General features: G+C 36.9%; 1 protein-coding gene across 3 annotated transcripts in view; it reads right to left on the bottom strand.

The window, feature by feature from the left end:
- Positions 1-22363, bottom strand: part of ppp1r12a.S (protein phosphatase 1 regulatory subunit 12A S homeolog) — a 61139-nt gene extending 38776 nt beyond the window's left edge. Inside the window, exons 1-3 of one of the 3 annotated variants that reach the window (XM_041588586.1) lie at positions 21869-22363; positions 5403-5533; positions 334-452 (exon numbers count right to left, since the gene is read on the bottom strand). In XM_041588586.1, the coding sequence (XP_041444520.1) occupies positions 334-452; positions 5403-5533; positions 21869-22105 (487 nt within the window). In that variant the 5' untranslated portion in view covers positions 22106-22363. The remainder of the gene's footprint in view (positions 1-333; positions 453-5402; positions 5534-21868) is intronic. The other 2 variants (XM_041588585.1, XM_018255923.2) reach the window with 2 other exon arrangements.
- Between the last annotated feature and the right edge of the window lie 204 nt (positions 22364-22567).

Here is a 22567-nt window from a genome sequence, read left to right as displayed (position 1 = left end):
CACTGAGAAATGTAAACTGGCAAAGTGAACAAAAACATATATATTTTTTTTAAACAATAGTAAAGTTATTTACTATATATAATAAAGTACTTTGAATATTTATTACTGGGCACCATATTTCAAATGTCTTTCAAAAACCAATTATTACAATAAGTCCGTGCTGCCATTTTGACATTAAGCAATCATGTAAGGCTTTTAGCAATAAGCAAATACTGCCAACCTCTGATACGATAAGAGATTTGGGGGTGCTAAGGGATTAAACACAAAGCTCTAACAAACTATAAATGAAGGATAGCATACAGTAAAATCAACCACTAAGTATTTGGATATTACCTTGACGATTAACTTCATTTTGAAGAAGTTCCTCCATGGCTTCTTCTTCTGCAATATCCAGAGGTGTATCACCTTCGCTATTTACTACTCCTACACTGGCTCCTTTGCTAATTAAATACCTTAAACAAATAAAAATATTTTAGTTCAATACATATCAAAGGTTTAAAGTGTGTTTCCGGTTATTTTTTATTACGGAGTGCCTACTCTGTGTGTATAATGAAATAGAACCTTTAGGGCTAGTCCACACGGGGAGATAGCGACGCGTTTGCGGTCGCGGCGACAAAGCGCCGCGACAGTCGCCGCGACCGGCGCAGGCGACAGTTTTGTATGGGCGCCTATGTAAAAACGCCTGTGCTAACCACACGAGGCGATGCGCTTTTCAACAGTCGCCTGAAAAAGCCTGGCGAGGCATTTTCAGGCGACTGTTGAAAAGCGCATCGCCTCGTGTGGTTAGCACAGGCGTTTTTACATAGGCGCCCATACAAAACTGTCGCCTGCGCCGGTCGCGGCGACTGTCGCGGCGCTTTGTCGCCGCGACCGCAAACGCGTCGCTATCTCCCCGTGTGGAATAGCCCTAAAAAGTACTTCACACTTGATTAATAAATTATTTTTGGTGTACAGCAGAAATGTGCGTAAGAACTTTTTTCTACAAGACAAATATTTTTCTCTCTAACATTCATTTTAAATCCAAGTTGATACATTCTAATCCCAAGCTTTAATGGAATTTCTGTAAATTTGGATTATATTCATTTTCAAGTTTATCAAGTCAACACTCATGAAAAGGAGGACTGGGGCAAATTATTGCAGTTGAAGAATGCACTGTTGAGTTAGATATCCAATCATGAAAGCATGTTTGGAGCAGTATGCAAAAGGTCTTAAATCGCTTAAAGGGGTTGTCCACCTTTAAATTTACTTTAAACTGTAGAGAGTGCTTTTCCAAAACAATTTGCAAATGGTTTTCATGTTTTATTATTTGTGGTTTATGTTATCAGCGGTTTCTTCAGCAGCTCTCCAGTTTGAAAATTCAGCAATCTGGTTGCCAGGGTCCAAATTACCATAGCAACAATGCATTGATTTGAACAATAGTCTGTAATATGAATAGGAAGGCCTCAATAGAAAGATGAGTTATAAAAAGTAGAAATACATTTGCAGCCTTACGGAGCATTTATTTATAAATAGGGTCAGTGGTGACCACAATCTGAAAGTTGGAAAGAGTCAGAAGGCAAATTCAAAAACTATTAAAAAAAAAAAGCTAATTAAAATGTTGCTTAAAAAAATAACTTTTTTTAGTAAGGTTAACCACCCCTACAAAAGGATGAACTCTTTATATTCAACAGTAAATTTGATAATGTTACGTTTATGAGGTGTAATTGCACTCAACACTTTTCAAGAATGGAACTCAAAAGTATGCCATTTATATCTTGAGATTTTTACAGACCCTTGAACCTCTAGTAAACAGCATTAGTGCAAATTAAGCTATGCAAGGTATTAAAGGGGAACTATCGCGAAAATCAACATTTTATATATGTTTCATCATACTGAAATAAACTTTCTAAATACATTCAATTAAAAATACGTCAGTTTCTGAAATTCCTCTATTCCTACTCTATTCCTCTCAGCATCCGTTCCTCTTCATTCTGTCTTCATGGGAGGAGTTGGGTGTCAGATATTCATTGACAGTTAAATCCAATATGTCTAATAGGGGGGGCTCCTTTTGCCTAGAAAATGTATCAGAGTTCACTCTATTAAAATCACCAGACATGATGTCTCTCTACATGCAGAATTTGTGCAAAAGGCAGTTATTTTGTTAGATTTTGTTTGTACTGGGATCAGTTATTTAAGTGAGCTCTAATTCATCTACTTGGAAAGGAAACCCAATATAACAGAGGTCCCCAACCTTTTTTGGACCGGGGCCAAAATTTTTTCTTTTTCGAGAACCGGGGGGGGGGGGGGTGTTCGCAACAAATTTACAATGAAATATACAACGGCAATCTCTTCTCCTTTCCAACAAATCCTGAGGTAACTATTCGTTTGAAGAACTAGAATTAAATGGGACCTCAAAGCAATGACATAATGAGTTTTAAAAAACTAAAAAACTACACACTTTCCATATAAAAGAGTTCTCTGCTAAACAACCAAATTGCATAATTGCTCAAAAATGCCTATAAAGGTTGAGTGTTTTAGCAGAAACAATTCTCAGGATCCTATGTGGCAAGCCATTGTCTTGGATTTTATAGCTACAACCAAAATATATCTTGTGCCTTTGCCATTTAAAAACGTAACTCAAATTCTTTGTACGAAATCTTTCAGGCCAAAGATTCAAGACCTACAAGAACATTTTATAAAAACTGAGCAATAAAATATCTTGCAATACTTATTACCAAGTATATGAATTACATTTAAATAAACTTAACAAAATTCTAGCTGAATCAGTCAAGTGGTCTAAAAACCCATCTTGTGGATTGGAAGAGTTGGGGGCAAATTTATCAAAATGTGAGATTAGAGTTCGCCACAGAAAAACTCACCCACTTTCTATTCATTCCTATGTGATTTTTAAATGTGCATTTATCAATGGGGTTCACCGTTTGCTAAATACAATTCTAAAAATCCCATAGGAATGAACTGAGGTGAGTTTTTATGTGGCGAGCTCTAATCTCACATTTTGATAAATCTGCCCATTAAAGTAATTCAAATATAATGTTTTGATAATTATACATGTTTCAGTGATAACAAATGTCAGTTACAACGAGATATTTTCACTACAAGGTAAAAATTCTATATTTAATTTTGAAATTTGAAAACAGGCTAGCCATGTTAGTTTCTCAGATTCCCCCAGCCAAGTGACTTGTGCTCTGATAAACAGTCACTCTTTACTGCGAGGCAACTTTGAAAACGCATCGCCACTTGTGCTTTATCGCAGGCGACTTTTCATTGTAGTCTATGGGAAAACACGCTGAGGCAGTTTGGAGAGATTGTCGCTCAGAAGACGAGGCAATTAGTATAAGCACAGAACTTGGATAGACTTAACTTTCTGAGGCTTGCTGTTTAATTGTTATCCAATTCTTACTGATTACATGATGCAACCAGTCAAATATTCTATTTAGAATAATGATTAAGTGCCAAACCACCTTCATGGTTATTATGCTTGATTTAAATATAGGTTAATTTTGAAAAATGGATTTTCTATGAAGGATTCTGCTGGAGTACTATTAATTGATGCATATTGTACTAGCATTGGTAAACTAATGGCTTTCTATATTGTTAAAACGGTTAGATCCTTAAGCATTAACCTGATGGTGATACGAAATGTATCAATTTGTAACTCTGCTCCGACACAGATTAGGTAATGAATCGCCTAAGGCAGTGTTGTTGAACTGGCAGCCCTGTCTACCTTGTGTGGCCACAGCATTGAAGTCTGGCTGCGGTGACAGCTTGCCTTGTGTTAGATTTAAAATGTATTAGTATTTAGATTAAATGGCCCCTGTATTGTTCACTCCTCAGATTAAGACTGTAAACCCTTGCATTGCTCACACCTCTAAACCCCTGCAAGATTTACCTGTTCCCACCTCAGACAGTACTGTACTGTTCATCTTAAAGTAGTTCTGATCAGTTTCGTATCTCCTACTCTACACTACCTGTGGCTTCCCTACTATATGTTCCCCGCTGTTTGTGTCTCTGGTGTTTTAAATCTGGCAGCTCAGTAATTCAGGCGCAGATTACAATTTTGCAAAATGTAGTCGATACTTTTCTGAGCAGCATCTCTGGATTTAGCAACTATTGTATCAATTCTAACACATGTCTTTAAAGGGTTGTTCACCTTCCAAACACTTTTTAAAATTCAGTTGTTTTTAGATTGCTCCCCAGAAATAATGAATTTTTCCAATTACTTTCCATTATTTATTTTTTTTTACTGTTTTTCCAAAAAGTTTAAAGTTGAATGTCCCTGTCTCTGGTATTTGAGTCTGGCAGCTCAGTAATTCAGGTGCAGACTCTAAACTGTTACAATTTTGCAACATTGAGTTGTTACATTTCTCAGCAGCATCTCTGGAATATTAGCAACTATTGTATCAATTCAACCTAATGCTTCTGAAAACAAATAGCAGCATTGAAGCAATTAACCCCTGTTTTTAGTAGTTTTTAACTGTATTTGCTAAACTTTCCTACCCTCTAAAAAGAATTACTTGTCTCAAGATTAGATGGGGTCTGTGAAAAGTATTGTCAATAGCATGAAATGAAATCATAAAAGAGGCAGCGAATAATCAATTCATGCATGAATCAGTCCATTTGCAAGCAGGGCCAGAACTAGGGGTCGGCAAAAAGGCACATTTCTAGACAGACTGTTTGTGGGTGCAATTCTGCTGGGTGTGTGCTAGGCAGGAACCATGGTGGGCAGTGCTGATTTAAGTCCTTGCCTTGGGTGCTCAAACCCCTTGGCCTGGCTCTGTTTGCGAGGCAGATCAGATTACCTCTGTTGACCATGACATTAAATAAAACTATTAACAAAATGATGCAACCACAGGATATTGTCCTCCATGAGGTCCCTTCATGATCATGCTGCCATTTTCATTTGTTGCTGTTGTTGCTGTTACTGTCTGGTGGCTATATGCCACAAAATCTAGTTATTGCCCTTTTAAGAGGATAGTAATACTTTGTATGTAGTCCTACTGTAGCTTAAGACCGGAGGTTTTTGAAAGGAAAATTTACACTACTTAGAGCACACTGCAGCAAAATAAAGTGTCTGTCACAGATGAGGGGGTTAAAAGGAGATCTCTTAGGGAGTAAAAAAAACCAATGGGGTGTGCCAGAAGGGAGATGGAGAACATAAGCATGGGGAGAATCAGAAGGTAGTGGGGAACTGAAGCACCAGACAAAATGAGAGACATATAATTGAAGGGACTCGTTGACAGTAGATAACCATTGATCTTTACTTTGTTAAGATCAATAGTTCCATGTGGGCTGTAACACAAAAGGTTCACTTTCTGAATTCATAATGGTAGTAAATAAAAAAGAGGGAACTCCTACAATAACACAGCCCTGAACTCTTAATTAGAATTCGGAAATAAACTTACTCTGCTATGTCAAGATATCCACAGGATGAAGCAGCATGTAGTGGTATCCAGCCTTCATTATCTGGTTGATTGATACTGGCTCCATGTTCCACAAGAAATTTGACCATATCTATGTTATCATCAATGCAGGCCTGAAAAAAAAAAAATTAGAATGAAAAAAAAAAACAAGGTACATTTTTGTGAGCCAACTTTTTACGGTCAAAATCATTACAGAGGCAATATGGTATTTTTTTTATGTTCCATGGAATACTGTGCAACCTATTCATTGCTAAATCAATTAATAATCTAGAAAAAGGTAAAAATTCCACACTTTTGCTTTTCAGAAGGCAGTTCGGGGAGATTAGTCGCCCCGAAGAAGAGGACATTTGTTGCCGGGTGACTAATCTCCCCGAATCTGACCGTGTGTCTCTGAGGGGGCTATTAGTCGCCTGTTGACAAATCGCCTCTTCTTCAGATGTCTTACCTCCCCGAAAAGCCTTCCCGCCGGCTAGAATCTAAATCGCAGTCAGGATGACACTCTGAGTGCTTGGTTATCCGAAGTCGCCCAAAGTTGCCTTACAAGGAAACTAAATCTAGAATCTAAATCGTAGGCAGGGAGGCTTTTTGAGGAGATTAGTTGCCTGAAGAAGAGGCGATTTGTCGCCGGGCGACTAAATCTCCCCGAATCTTTGCACGTGTCTCTGCTATAAAGCAGCTTGTAGTTTACATTCTTCTTGAGCCCCAGAAGAATGCAATAGTTAAGCTGTGGTTTGGACTTTGCACAAAAACTACACAGCAAACTGCCCTTCAGTTTCACTGGACTTTTTGGACACAAAAGGAGAAACGGACACAAAGCAGCAAATACCAGGAGAAAAAAACTTCTCCAAATTCACTTTCCATAGACAAATAGTTTTCACGTGATAAACCGTAAGATAATTTTATCTGAATTGAACTGCACCAAATTGAATCTTGTGCATGACATTTCATGTGATAAATCTTTTTCTCACTGAATTGAATCTGCCCTTTATTGGCTAACGCATCAGATTTCCAGTTAAAGACTTAAGCTAGCCACAGACGCAAAGATCCATTCATACGAGTGAATGTACGATCGGACTTCCCCATCTCCTGACCCGCCACTAACCATTCGGATCAAATAAAGTACAAAAGAACAGATCAGCCGATGTTCTGCCCCTGACAGCAATCGTACAAAGTTATGACAGTCTCCCACTGAAAATCAGTAGAGCAAATTTTCATTAATAAGGTGATACTTTCCATTTAACAAAAGGGTATAGTGAAAATGTACATTTCATTTCATATTTACATGGAGAGAAAGCAGGCTGATTTCTTTTGTGTTTCTGGTCATTTAACACCAGCCTAGGTAGCCATTGTTCAGGTAAGTAAAAAAAAAAAAAAACACTATGGGATCTAGATTTCATCACTAGAGCAGATACTGCTGACGAACTGGAGAGACTGGTTTTTGTTAGCTAGAGTGCAGTCCCACCTGTTTTGCTAATGCTTTACCCAAACAAAGTTATCAAAATACTGGTACTACTTCATATATATACACAGATAACTTAATATGTGACCGCTATCTAGCATGTGTTTCTTTCCCCAAATGTTAACATGAAGCAGTTTAATATGAAACTATTTGGCAATACCAACATTTTTACTTAGCTTAGCTGAGACCCTTTTGGCATGTGAGCTCTATGGGACAGGGACCGTCTCCCTTCTGCATGTATTTGATACCATGTATATTTATTTTTAATTTATTACAATTTTTGATGACCATTTTACCAGGACAGCATTGTAAAACCACTATTTCCACTTCTGTGGATTCGTTTATAAAACAGAACAGTTTCCAGATTTTGTCTTCCGCATTACATTTTACTAACATTGTTTCTGAATTTATCTTTAGCTCTTCCTAAACCTGACAGTGTGCTATCAGATGACTCTCGGCTGTACATTTGTCTCATACTAATGAGTGTGCCCTTCAGAGAAGAGATTCCCTGCCACTTTAAATGGACAATATGGCAGAACATGTGCCTGGGTGCTGGTTATAGAAATGATTATATATATATCGTAAAAAAAAAAAAAATTATATATATATATATATATATATATATATATATATATATATATATATATATATATATATATATATATATATATATATATATATATATATATATATATATATATATATATATATATATATATAGTTCTGTCATAGTGTGTGAGATACAATTGGTGGGTAGTGGAAGTAATTGGCCTATTACCTTCAGATCCAATCATATGGATCCATGGCCAAAGGACTGGATAAGTGCAGTTTGGTCATTTGAGGTGGGAGTGACCAGATTGTGCACATATATATATATATATATATATTTTCCCACAGTACCAGCACTCCAGACGAAGGTAATTCCAGTGGTGCAAGATCAATTGTAGTATATATATATATTGTAGAAAGGATCAGCACACACTGTATGTCAGGTGAAAAATCTTTTCATTTATTGTGAAAATATCAACATAATCCATAGGATTCACAAAAGTGGAGGAAGCATTCGTTCCCCTGTCTGTCGTCTTTTTCGATATAACTATTCCTTACCTTGCACCTGGGTAATTATTGAAGACGGGAGTGCTGTCCAATCCAACAAGAAATATATATATATATATATATATATATATATATATATATATATATATATCAAATATAAGCTTTTTTGCATATAAACCTATTGTTATTGATTTCTAGTTGTACAGAAACCAGGGCTTGTACCCCGACAACAAGCTGCTAATCCCCATGAATATGCTAATTAGTCCCCTATACTGCACCTAAAAGTGGGGTGAATGGAGAAGGAAACAATGCAGAGCTGGCATGGGGGGAGGAATGTGTGACACAAAAATGTCAGGAGAAAATGATAAAAATTTTGTTTTCTTCTCTGTTTTTGTTATTTTAACAACATATCCACAAAAGTGTCTGTAAACTGTTCTTTCGTTCACCAACAAAATGAAAAGTGAAGTTTAAGTCTGTATTTTGGAAGATTTCAGTTTATGAAAACGGAAATTGTATTTACACCACCTTTGCACAAAAAAATGCTTCCTCCACTTTTGTGAATTTCCCCCCTATAGTGCCTAAAGCAGCACTAGCTGTAACACAGCTTCTCAGCTACGGTGACATCCCAAAAGCTCGAATACCATATGTCAACAAGCAATCTGCACTACCAAACTGAGTGGGAACTGTCAAGTTTAAAAGCAGCTGCATAAATCACTCTGGAATCCTCAATCACCTCATAAGGTGGACAGGGGAAATACATATGAATAAATCTTAATAAATATTAAGAGGCAGATATTGTGGCCTACCTACACATGCTTCAACACACACAGGTTAGAAAATCAAAAAAGTTGGACGCGGTAAGACACTCTCAGATCTAATATCCGAATGCACGACCTGGTGTTTCTGGATACGTATCTTTCCCTAATTTGAATCTCATTACATTAAGGGGGTGATTTATCAACTTTCAAATTAAGTTTTTTACCACAATTTGATTTATTTTTTTAACAAAAATGTACAAATTTGATATTTATATTTTCAAAAACTTGAATGTTTATATTTATGGAGCACAACTGAGGCGTGTGGGCTTGTGAGTTCATGTAGAAGCCAATGGGAGTTTTCCTATGTAAAATTCAAGCCATTTTTTTTTAAATTCTGCATTTTCATGTTTTTCAAGTTTATGGAGCTTGTAAACTCACAAATTTGAGGGGGGTTTTTTTTCCACAATTGTACTCAATGTTTTTTTTATATTTGTATTTTTTAATAAATAAGCAAACATTCAAGTTCCTTTAAATTGCGAGTTTATTACTAAAATTGTACATATTCGATTTTTGATAAAAAGCCTACTAGTATGCTAAAACCATTTAGAGGCAGATTTATTTATCAAGGGTCGATTTTCGAGTTTATGGTTTCTTAAAACTACGATCAACTCCCATAAGCTCGTAAAAGAAACAAAAAAGAACAATCTAAATTTTAATCAAATTTGAATTGAATTCGATCAAATTCGATTCGAGTTTTTTACCCCAAAAAATTTATTTTTTCAAAACTCCACCAAACGACTCCAAATTGATTGTAGAAAATCCCACATAGGCTAAAACACCAATTCAGCAGGTTTTAGATGGTGAATAGTCAAATTTGAATTCTTAAAGGGACAGTACATGATACATTTCAAAATGCTATATTTTTTTTTTAAATTCAAATAGAAATTTGGACTATTCCCTAGTGGAATTACACTAAAATAAACTCAAAATTTGAATTTAAAAATTACAATTTTAAATTTGACCCTTGATAAATCTGCCCCTTAAACATTACATAAAGCAAACAAAAAGAAATTACATAAACCAACAGTTTCCACTAATATGATTTTTGCAAGTACCAGCTACATAATTCATAATCACCGAGAAAAGGGAAATAATTTAAATACAATTATTTTTTAATGGAGTCTATGTGGTTAGCGCTCCCATAATTTGGAGGTTTCTGGACGACAGGTTTCCAGGTAAGTTTACAACATCTCAATAAACCAGCCTGGAAGCCCCAATCATTTACAGGGTTATTTATAAAAGGTCGAATTTTGAAGTTATGTGAATTCTTTTAACTTATAAATTTGAATGTACTCACAACTTGAATGGGAGGTTTATGAAAAAACTCGAACGTCTTAACATTCGAGCAAATAGGAACGATCCAAAATTTGAATTGCATTCTAATTGAGTTTTCCTCCGAAAAAAAAAAAACTTGAATGTCAGGAACGCTTTTAACATCTTCAAATGGTTCAACAGACCTCTGCCATTGACTTCTACATGAACCCGGCAGGTTTTAGGAGACAAAGTATTGAATTAGAACTGTTCCCATGGTCGAGGTGTGGTTAATCTCACATTTGAATTCAAATTCGAGTTGGTGGTTTTTAAATTTTGAGAAAAAAAAATTTTAAGATTCAGATTCTAATTTACCATGTGAACCTTTGTAAATCTGCCCCATGTGACACACAGGAGCAGATGCATAAATAATGCATCAAATAGGGATCCAAATAGTAAAATGGCCTTAATCTGAGCATTTTCAAATAAACACTTACATTAAAATTACACAAATGGCAAGCTCTAAGGTGAAAAGGGCAATACCATTCAAAAATGGGCCAAACGTTCAGATTAACCAGATATCGCCCTGCCGATGGTGGGCATATCGGGGAGAGATCCGCTTGTTTGGCGACCATGCCAAATGAGCGGATCAAATGGCCACCTTTAGACCAGAAATACTTTAAATATGGGTAAAAATAAAAAAAATTCAGATTCCATTTATGACCATACTTCTAAGAAGACAAACAGAGATAACTCCCACCCAAATAATGTTAATGCTAAATTCAATAACTTTACGTTTTTATTTATTAGGTGGCAGAAAAGGTATCGAGAATTACCTAGGCGTGTCATCGAGCCTACCACAGAGAACGCACAAAACAAAAAAAGACATGGCCTTGTCTAAACTATGAAGCATCTCTAAGAAATGCAACAACAAAAGCAATTTTATTCAGTTGACAGACCTGTAGAGAAATATGTTCTACTACGTTATCAAATGTATCACTAGCAAGAGGTTCAGCTTTCAAAAGGCAACAATAGGTAAGACTATATTGTATTTGGTTCAGTTTCTCTGCAGGTAAGTGCTAACTAGTTGCAGAGATGAACAGAATAGCAGAACCAGTTAAATATACGTGAATAAATCATGTTCCTTGAGCGTAAAACCAACAGTATGAGTTTACAATCTAAAGTTCTGATCGAATGGGAACTTTGATGCATTCCCAAAGTGCATTGCTTTTACTTGAAACAAGGTGAGGGAGGGGGCATGACTTAAGCTGGCCATACATAGGAAGATCCCATCGCTTCGTGAGGTCGGCAAATAAGCTGATCTCTTCCCCATAAGCCCAATGATCAGATCACAATGAGTAAAATACATGCTCTGTGCTGCCATCAAAAATATAAGGCTGATTTGTAATTAATACAGATAATTACTACATGGCAGCACAGAAACCAGTGCGATTAGCATCAGAATTTAATAATCAGCTCTGTGGCATCAGCTTATATTGCAAACATATCTTATTTTCTGCTTGATAATTTGTTACGATCCCCAAGCTTAGTTTTTCACAGCTGCTCAGAGCCCACTGAGCATGTGAGGGTCACAGAAACTTTCCAAGATGGTGACCCCCGGTGACAAGTTTGAAGTCCTGAATCATTGCTGCTATTGAGAAACTGAAACTTTAGGCTGGTGCAATAAGTTCAGCATATAAAATATTGCATTTTTTAGCCACATTAATTTTTAGGTTTTAGTTCTCCTTTAAGTACAGAATTACTGTCTAAATAGGGACAGCACATACTTGTGAAGCTTGCATACATTATCACAACCTTTTAGTGTATATTTCAGTGAGTGTGTATATTATCTGTTGTTTTAAAGTCTGCTCCATTCCTATGCAGGTTTATAGGATGGAATGTACAGGGTAGGGTCGGGTAGCGGGTCCAAGCAGGTAAGAATGCGGGTTGCGGATTGCAGGTACGGGTCCCAAAAAATGGACCCGTGCAGGACTCTACCACTGCCCACTTGAAGCAAGTCATGGTAGCAAAAAGTATGTTTATTTACTAGTAAACTATGTTGTCACTTGTATTTAGTTTTATTTACAAATAAACACATTACTAATAAAGAGATACTAGCTATAATTACAGTTGTATAACCTTTACTAGCAGCGAATGTATTCTTGTTTGTATCCTAGGTTGCTTAAGACTTGCATTTCTCCTTAGAGGTAATACACATCTTTTCAGGTTTGTTGTCTTTAATAACCTATTTATTCTGTGACTCATAATACGGTTACTTTCTTTTTGATGCATTTAATGAATACTCTGCACTTGTTACCAGGGTAACATTCAGTTTGCTGCTACAGCTGGTGATTCTGATTTTATGTAAACCACCTCCATTTACACATTACTGTCATAATGCTGGTATTTACAGTAAAGTAAGGGTAACATTTACTGCAAACACAAATGGCTTAACAGGCTACAACTATATTTCACAAAAATTAATTTTGATGTTACACTTACAGCATAAGGGTAAAAAAAAAAAAAAAAAAATGTGCCGATATATATTATATATATATATATATATATATATATATATATATATATATATATATATATATATATATATATATATATATATATATATATATAAAATAAAAAAAGACCAGCAACACCAGGTTGGGACCTTTCTCAAGGTTGAGAAAGGTCCCAAAGGGGACCGAAACGTAACGTCGGTTACATATGCAATAACACTTTTCTACTTATAAAAAACCTGGTGTTGCTGGTCTTTTTTTATTTTATATACTGGTCTTACCGAGCACCCAGGCAAAGGACTTGGAACGGAGTGCTGTCCACTACAACAAGATATATATAGATATAGATATATAAATACATGTAGAAATAAGCCAAACAGTTTCAAAGCAAATAGACCACAATCTCAGTACTCTTCCAAAAAAAAAAACCCCACCATTAGTTACCATTAGTTGGTGGGTGTGTAAATCAGGTATGGTAGAGTGAAGCCTACCGAAACCACTGAAGAATAGGTCTTGTTGCATTTAGTTGTACTCTATGGAACAAGGATGATTTAAGAACTAAAAATGACGCTGCCCATAGTAATTGAGCTTCATAAATCTATATTGGTGGTCAAACGAAAATACTACTGGGTTTATTTCATTTTTTTCTATTTTAGTAGAAATCAGGGCGTGGTGATCCAATTTAAAAAATGTGAAAATCCCCAGTTCCCAAGAATTCCAGATGAAAATGGCATCATCCTATATGAAATCTGTATAATCAATCTGTATATTTGTCAAATAACAGGTATGGGACCTGTTATCCAGAATGCTCAAGACCTGAGGTTTTCCAGATAATGGATCTTTCTGTAATTTGGATCTTCAGACATTAAGTCTGCTAGAAAATCATGTAAACATTAAATAAACCGAATATGCTGATTCTGTTTCGAATAAGGATTAATTATATCTTATTACAGAGAAAACGGAAAATCACATTTAAAAATGTGGATTATTTGGATAAAGCGGAGTCTATGGGAGAGATCCTTTATGTAATTTAGAGCATTCTGGATAACAGATCCCATACGTGTATTCAAGAGTTCCTCTGCCCAAAATACAATTGTTTTGCTTAGTTCTTGAAAATAACTATAAAAAAAAAACATTACAAATAACCTTAAGCAACTTTCCAATAAACATTCATTACAAAAAAAAAAAGTTAATTGCACACCTCAAACACAATCTTTTTTTTGAAATTTAAGAAGAAAATGTAATTTTGGAATCTGGCATGATGCAGGCTATTTTCTCACTGTGCTATGAAAAGTTTTATTTTCTCTTTACTGCTGCAAATTTGGAGTGATGTCAATCCCTCCTTACGCCACAGAAAGATATCATGCACAAATCTGGTCAGAGCAATGGGCAGGTAACAAGATATAGGCTCCCTGCCAGCTATCCTGAAGGATTCAGCTGCCTTAACCAGTACGAGTTCCTTATTTTTACGCTGCTACAACTAATCATTCATTTCAAAACAGCCCATGCTGCTTCTTATTCACTGAATTGGCACAAAAGGCGTTGTCACCTGTGGGAAATTAACCTACTCATGGGCAACAAAATGCAAGAAAATATCTTTACATGGCACCTTACCTGAATTGTCATGTACGACCAATTGCATGATTCAAATGGCAATCTGCCATGCAAAAGAACATTTCAGGTTTTTTGATACCTACAGTTTCCCGTAGGGGTCTAACATCCCTTTTTGTGCTTACTAAAAGTGTTACAGGGGTGGTGAAAATTTATATTTTTTTAGATATAAATATGTATCCTATTTAATACTTGATACCGCTTACTGACAAAAAAAACAGACCCAAAACTACATTATTTTATACTACTATAAAAGCCCTTTGTTCTACCCCAAACAGAACATTTTCCTGATGTGCACAAGACCTGCAGCTAAACAGTGGCGGGCAGATCTTGCTCTTTGACATGAATGCAATAAGAAAAAAAAAAAGTGCAGATTTTACAAATCATTTTATTATATATATATATATATATATATATATATATATATATATATATATATATATATATATATATATATTTATGTCTATCACCTCAATCCCTACTCATGAGGAGCTTACAAACTAAGTTTCCCAACACATTCACACAAGACACACTATAGACAAATGTTTCAGGAGTCAATTAGCAGGTCTCTTTTTGGAGTGTGGGAGCAACTATGGCAAAATATTTCAGCTCTCAACTCCCTTACGTTTTGGAGAGGTTATACATTACATTTCTTTTTCAGAAAACACACAGAGTTTTATATAAAGCGAGTATTAATTTAATTTTTTATAAAGCTAATCTGAGGTTTGAAAGTTATTTAAAAAAGTCCATAAACGTTCCATCAGTCTCAACTGCTATGCTGAATGCCAGCATTCCGGGGAACCATTGCAAAAACAAAAAAAATAAATAAATTATGAGCCTCACCATATGGATATAAACCTTCTAAATATAATTAATTACAAATCAAGTTAATCTTCACAATTTCCCTCTTAGCATCTGCCTCTCTTCATGGAGTATTTGGAGATTTTAACTTTATTGTATCAATTCTTACAGCTGCCTTTAATGAAACTCAGGGATTCTGCTCAGCAGGGCTAAGGATAACAAATGTATCAACTAAATGTATCAATTTAAAACAGTTAAAGGACGAATAACAAATTTGTTTCTACTTAACGAAAGAAAAAAAACACCAAAACACTTAACTTTAAATTTGTTAAGTCTCTTAAGAAATAACTTACCTATTCTCCCCTTGTGCTCCTCTTAAGAAACCGCGACAATCCATAGTGCGGCGCTCGATTTCTTTTCCCTGGCTATCTCCTATAGAAGGCAGGGAGGAGAAATCAAGCGCTGCACGATGGATCGTCGCCCTGTCGTTGTTAAAAGGATACTGTCATGGGAAAAAAAAAATTTCAAAATGAATCAGTTAATAGTGCTGCTCCAGCAGAATTCTGAACTGAAATCGATTTCTCAAAAGAGCAAACTGATTTTTTTATATTCAATTTTGAAATCTGACATGGGGCTAAACATATTGTCAATTTCCCAGCTGCCCCAAGTCATGTGACTTGTGCTCTGATAAACTTCAATCACTCTTTACTGCTATAATGCAAGTTGGACTAATATCACCCCCCCCCCAGCAGCCAAACAACAGAACAATGGGAAGGTAACCAGATAACAGCTCCCTAACACAAGTAAACAGCTGCCTGGTAGATCCAAGAACAACACTCAATAGTAAAAACCCATGTCCCACTGAGACTCCTTCAGTTACATTCAGAAGGAAAAACACCAGCCTGCCAGAAAGCATTTCTCTCCTTAATTGCAGGCACAAGTCCCATGACCAGGGGCAGCTGGGAAATTGACAAAATGTCTAGCCCCATGTCAGATTTCAAAATTGAATATAAAAAAATCTGTTTGTTCTTTTGAGAAATGTATTTCAGTGCAGAATTCTGCTGGAGTAGCTCTATTTACTGATGCGTTTTGAAAAAAAACATGATTTCCGATGACAGGATCCCTTTAAGTAGATATATATATATATATATTTACATATTTTTTTAAATTGATGTTACTGGTCCTTTAAAGAGTCTGCGTCGTCGTCGTCGTCCCCGAGCTGGTTTAGAAGGTGAAAAATAAAACTTTACACTTCAGTAAAACTATTACAAATAGAAAGTAAATGAAAAAAAATATTTATTTCTGATGAACTGTCTGAAACCAACTAAACTGTAAAAAGTGTTTGAAGGTTAACAACTCCTTTAAACTTAAATTTTGGTAAAACAGTAAAAAATAAAAGATTGAAAGCAACTGAAAAACAATCTGTTTATGGTGAACTATCTGAAACCAACTGAAATGAAAAAACGTGTTTGGAAGGTGCTTTAAAGGCAGCAGTTAGAATTGATACAATAGTGGAAAATTTGCCACAGATGCTGCTGAGAAATGTATCAATTAATGTAGCAAATTGGAACAGTTTAAAATCTGCACCTGGATTGCTGATTTGCCATACAAACATCTGAGACAGCAACATATGCGAATATAAACTTTAAGATTAAATTTTGGAAAAACGGACAAAATGAAAAAATGGTAAGCAATTGAAAAAAGTACCCTTGAATAAAATTATGTAAAGACCAGGTCCTAATAATTCCGGATAATGATCCTATATGCATATTTATACCCGTGTCTATATAACCAGAAGCATGCTTTAAGAACACTGCCAAAATTTAGTTGGGTTACAAGCAAGCAATTATCACTATATTTTACAAGAATACTGATGGAGTCACAATATAGTTCTTTATGTCACTATGATATCCACAGAAACGGCCTTACAGTGTACTTAAATAGTACACTGCAGAATGTTGTGCTCTTAAAGGGATTCTGTCATGGGAAAACGTGTTTTTTTTTTTTTTTCAAAACACATCAGTTAATAGTGCTGATACAGCAAAATTCTGCACTGAAATCTGTTTTGAAATGACATGGAGTTAGACATATTGTCAGTTTCCCAGCTGCCCCAGTCACGTGACTTGTGCTCTGATAAACTTCAGTCACTCTTTATGCAAGTTGGAGTGATATCACCCCCTTCCTTCCCCCCCTCAGCAGCCCAACAACAGAACAATGGGATGGCAACCAAATCGCAGCTCCATAACACAAGATAACAGCTGTCTGGTAGATCTAAGAACAGCACTCAATAGTAAAGTCCAGGTCCCACTGCGACATATTCAGTTACATTGAGTAGGAGAAACAACAGCCTGCCAGAAAGCAGTTCAATCCTAAAGTGCTGACTCTTTCTGAAAGCACCTGACCAGGCAAAATGACCTGAGATGGCTGCCTACACACCAATATTACTACTAGAAAAATACACTTCCTGGTTCAGGGATGAAAGTTTATATTGTACAGTGAATTATTTGCAGTGTAAACAGAGTTTTATATAGAAATAAAAACTACATCATAAAAATCATGACAGAATCCCTTTAAGAGGATACGAAAGCCATGTACAAATGAAGATTTAAAGGGGATCTAGAGGTATTGTTTTAATAAGGTAAGCATAGGTTACTAGCACTGAAGAGAGAAATTAAACGGTTTATTAATAAATACATGGATATTCTATCAGGTACATGTGATTGCTCCTGCAGCATTCCCTGAAGTCCAGCTCACTAATGCTTGGAGGAGAAGCCAGTGCTGAACCATTATGTATACCTGCCAGATATGGGTTGAAGGAAATCTTTCAGGTACACAGACATACTGGTCCAGTTATGCCTGCCTCTCCAAGCACCAGCAAAGCTGGAGATCTAGAGGCTGCTAAACTTCAAGCAGAACAGGAGTAAGGGAGACAAGGGAAACAAACATGTACTTGAATGTAGGTACAATATTTATATTAGACCTAAATGACAAAATGTGTTTTAGTGCCAGAAATGTATACTTACAACTTAAGAAATAAATGGGTTACATAGGTAAGTTGGGTTGAAACAAAGTCCATCAAGTTCAAATGAAACCAAGCAACCATGTACACCCAGCAACCAGTGGTTAAAGTCAAGTTCTAGTTCCCCAGTGTTAGCCATAGTGTAGCAGTTCACAAGGTCACAATAATGTTCAGAAGATTTGATGGGAAATGAGGAAAAGGATGACCAATGTTCAGAAGATTTGATGGGAAATGAGGAAAAGGATGACCAGCACCAAGGATGGTTAGGTTCAATCACAAGCATGATCATACCATTCAGAATCCTGAAGATCTAAACAGAATGTAGGACATTTTGCAGAAGTACAATCCATATGGTTGGCAGCAGTCAAAAGCCCCATAATGTGTTAACATGTTATCAAGTTTAAAGCATTCTGGCAGCAATGCTGGGCTGCATTAGACTGCAAAACCATCCTACAATATGTATTCTACCTGATCAGTGTAAATCTACCTCTATGTTCTTTGCTCCTGCATCTGGAAGCAGTAAGGTTCATAATATAATGAAGCCAAAATAACATCATCTCTATATGCAAAATAAGTGCAAGATGACTGGTACAGGTATGGGACCGGTTATCCAGAATTCTTGGGACCTGCGGTTTTCTGGATAAGGGATCTTTCGTTAGTTTATTTGGATCTTAATACATTGTCTACAAAAAAATGAAAACATTAAATAAACCCAATAAGATTGTTTTGAATTCAATAGCGTTTTATTAACACAGAGAAAAAAATGGAATTATTTGATTAAAATTGGAATCTATGGGAGATGGCCATTCTGTAATTTGGAGCTTTCTGGACAACATATCTCATACCTGTATAGTGCTGACAAACATTTAACGATCAGTGGTGAATTATATTGTACTGATAATTAAGTTGTCCAGTATAATTCTCATTAGTGGTTTTCCATGTGTTATTGAGTTTTCAATCAACTTCTATAAACAACTAGGGGGCACAGTGGAACAGCCTTATGGTCTGGTTTTGTGTCCCTTTAATAAGGTTACAAACCAGAATATTCCAGCTTGCTGCCTAAAAACCAAAAACATTTTGCAGTATAAATTAAAGGTATAACTTGAATAAGAAAGGAGTACAGTTAATAACACTGGCAGCAATGCAATGGACAACTATATATGTATGTGTAAATACTATTCAAACATACATATATGCACAGGCATTAATGTGTGAATATTATATTCCTTACAGACACGTGTTCTAATAAATGTCTAATTATCTTTATTAGAACAAGCCCCAACTGGGTACACACAAAGACAAGTGAATTTCATCAAAAGTCAAAAGGCTAAAAAGTGAACTTGTTCAGAACTTTCTGAAAGGAATGCTTATTATTAAAAATGAAGCTAAGATTTAGATTGCTCTAGAACTACATTGGTATAAATGTGTTTAAATATTGTCCACAGATTTAGCTTCAATAGGGTTTTTCAGAAATAAAAAGCTGTTGAACTTTACTATGCAGTTGACCGCTGCAAGAGCCTGTTTCATTCTGCATTATCTCCCATTGCTAACCTGCCCTTATTTGGCCAACTGAGATTCCAATCAGTCAGCTACAAAGAGAACATGCACAAAGCATACATTTTTACAGGCACCGCATGCCTACAGTCCACTGCACTTCTCTCTCTTCAACAAATGAAACTAGAAATGTTAAACTAAGAATTAGCTTTGATGCAAAAACTTGTACATAACTTGCCCAGCAGGAGACGGTTTCCACAAATATATTAATTTAAAAAGATGGTTTAAAATTCTCAACTCAAATGACAAGAAAAGTGTCATATATCATCCCAAAAACAGTTTTGAATGAACATTTTAGACTACAGCGACAGAATGAAGGGAGGAAAAAGAAAAGCCACAAAACCTGCAAAATGGTCTGATACCGTGAACTCTGAGCAGTTATCTATAGAAAACTGGGCTACTTAACTTTATTGCAGATAATTTTTCTGTCACATGGTGATTATTTAGAAGTGTTGACAAACCGCATTTGAAAAATAATTTCATATGCAATGCAAAGGCAAACATTAAGATAAACAGGAAAAATAAAACAAAGAACACCAATTAAATCACATATCAAATGGCATTAATGTGCGTGATTTAGACAGCTGCCAAAAATGGCCCAGAAATACAGCGTTAAAACACGCAACCACTGCAGTGCACATTTTACCTCCTTGCCTCTCTAAATTGCAGCACTTTTGTCAAGGTTGTTAAAGGGAAGTTCAAACTTATAACACCTTATAGATGGACCGATTATTTATTTGGCCTTCATTTTCTATAGATTTTGAATTGTTAGACTTTCTAACCTGACTCTTACTGGCATGAAATGCTTTCTGGTTTCCAGGGTCGCTAACCCTTACACCAAAATATAGATATAGTTTTATTGATACTCATTTTATTACTTATTTTTCTGTTTGCTATTCATCTTCCTGTCTGCATTCCTAACTGTTGCCTGGCTGCTATGATTAGTTCCTAGCAACCAGTGAGCTGGTAAAACTCCAAGACGGACACCTGCACAAAACAAAATGTGAAATAATTGTGAACTGCCACTGACAGAAATTACAACAAAGAAATGGCACTGTATAAAAACAGGACAAATATTCTCAATGTACTAGGCCTAGTCTGCTAGTTCAAGCGAGGAACTTATGATCCAGCTGTCGCTGAACCAGACATCACTGCACCATGACATGCGAGATCATGACAACTGTAGTTCAAACTACAAATGGAGGACCAAAAGCTGCAAACCAAGGACAAAAACACTATCTTTCAGAAATAAATTTGCCTGAAAACGTCTGCAATAAAATGAAACTGCTTAAAGTTCAGTAGATTCAGCAAGAGTGAGCTGTCCCGATAGGCTAGATGGCAGCACTACCCAATTGTATTAGTAGTGAAGTGGTACAACATGAAATCTACTTTGCACAACAGCGTCTGATGGAGTTGCTGTGCTCTGTAATTACTGCATGTCACAATTATCAGAAGACAACAGCATCCCTACACATGTATATGGGAGTTCTTAGTCATGGAGATGTTCCATCAATAACTGGTAGTTACGTCACATTGTACAGAACACTAAAATGAAATGTAGCATTATAACCATCGAACAAGAACACGGTGTGCTTTCAAAATATTAGTGCATCTATATTTGAAAACATTTTCCAGCAGATGATGCCTGCGCTTAAGAACCTACAATAGCAAAGTTTGCTGATTTATTTAATTTGCATTATTCTGGCCGAATATGCAGCACTGAACATCATTCTATATTTAAATGCGGTTGCCGTTTTGCTTGGGGTGACCATAATTAAATGAGATACTCTACTGTCTGTGTGTCTGAATTAGAGAGAAGCAATCAGATGGCTTGCAATGTGAAGCAGGCCTAAAGGCATCTGTGGAATTCAACTTGCTGCAGCAATGCTAAAATAACAAAAGCAAATGGGTTAGTGAAGTGCATGACTGTATGAGTGATGGGGTGTCCCTTCCTGGTGTGCAGTAGAAGGGTGTATTAGTGGAATAGAAGAGTGCAGTAGAAGGGTGCAATAGAAGGGTGCAATAGTAGCCCAGCAGCAGACAGGTGTGCATATTTCCCTCTAGGTATGTCCCAAATGACAGCAGCCCGAGGTAGGTTCATTCCCATAAATAACAGGGCACCGTGTGTGGCCTTCGGCCTTGTGTTCCTTCAGCTGTTGGTGAACTTCATCGCTCAGGAGATGCTGTGACTCCCCGTCAGCTGTAGGAATTTAGAGAAGCTGAAAAGTACAAGCAAGGGCGCTGGAAGTGTTATTGAGGCACAGCTCCCAGCATCCCTTTCGGAGGAGAGTGTAGGAATGCTGCTGTATAATAATAATAATAGTAGTATTGAGATAGGAAAGGTGCGAACAGGGGGATGTCGGTACCTGGTGCAGAGCTGTGAGTCCGTCCACATTGGCGTAGTTGATGTCAGCTCCACGGTCAAGCAACTTGAGAACCTCCTCAGTGTCCCCGCTGGAACAAGCGGCCAGAAAGACAGCGCCATCATCAAACTTCACCTTCGTCTTCTTCCTTTTGATGACGTGCGGCTCCAGGTCAGTCTCTGAGCCGATCCAGCGCTTCAGCTGCTCGTTCCTCTTCTGCTTGGCGTCCGCCATCTTCATTCCCACCCCCCTCCCAGACACGGGCACTTTCCTATCACCTATCCTTCTCGGTCTGAACCACCGCTCCGGTGTTCGAGTGACTAGAGTCGTCGGAGTCGCTTCTACTCAGCTCCGGGGCCCACACCCTTCTTCCTCCCACTCTTTGCCTGCTGCTCTCTCACTGACACTCAGACGGCTGCAGGCCCCGACCGGCTGCGCACACACAACGCGCGCTCACGGTACTCGTCTGCATAATCTCGCGATAGAAAATCGCTCTATACAACTCGCTTGCCGACGCCTTGAGGGAGGAGCCCTCGGCGCACAGCTCGTACCAGGTGCTTAGGCTGAAATCTGATTGGTTATTGGACAGCGCTACGTCACGTCTGCCCAGTTTGTAGAATGGGTGATTTGGCTCCAAACTGTGGGGGAAAGGAAACACTTGTCATGTACCTGTTGTGAGTGTCTAGAGAGAGAGAGAGAGAG

Source organism: Xenopus laevis, chromosome 3S (genome assembly GCF_017654675.1).
Source record: "Xenopus laevis strain J_2021 chromosome 3S, Xenopus_laevis_v10.1, whole genome shotgun sequence".
Taxonomy (NCBI): Eukaryota; Metazoa; Chordata; class Amphibia; order Anura; family Pipidae; genus Xenopus; species Xenopus laevis.
Note: the sequence above shows the minus strand (reverse complement) of the source record. Positions and strands in the feature narration are given on the sequence as shown.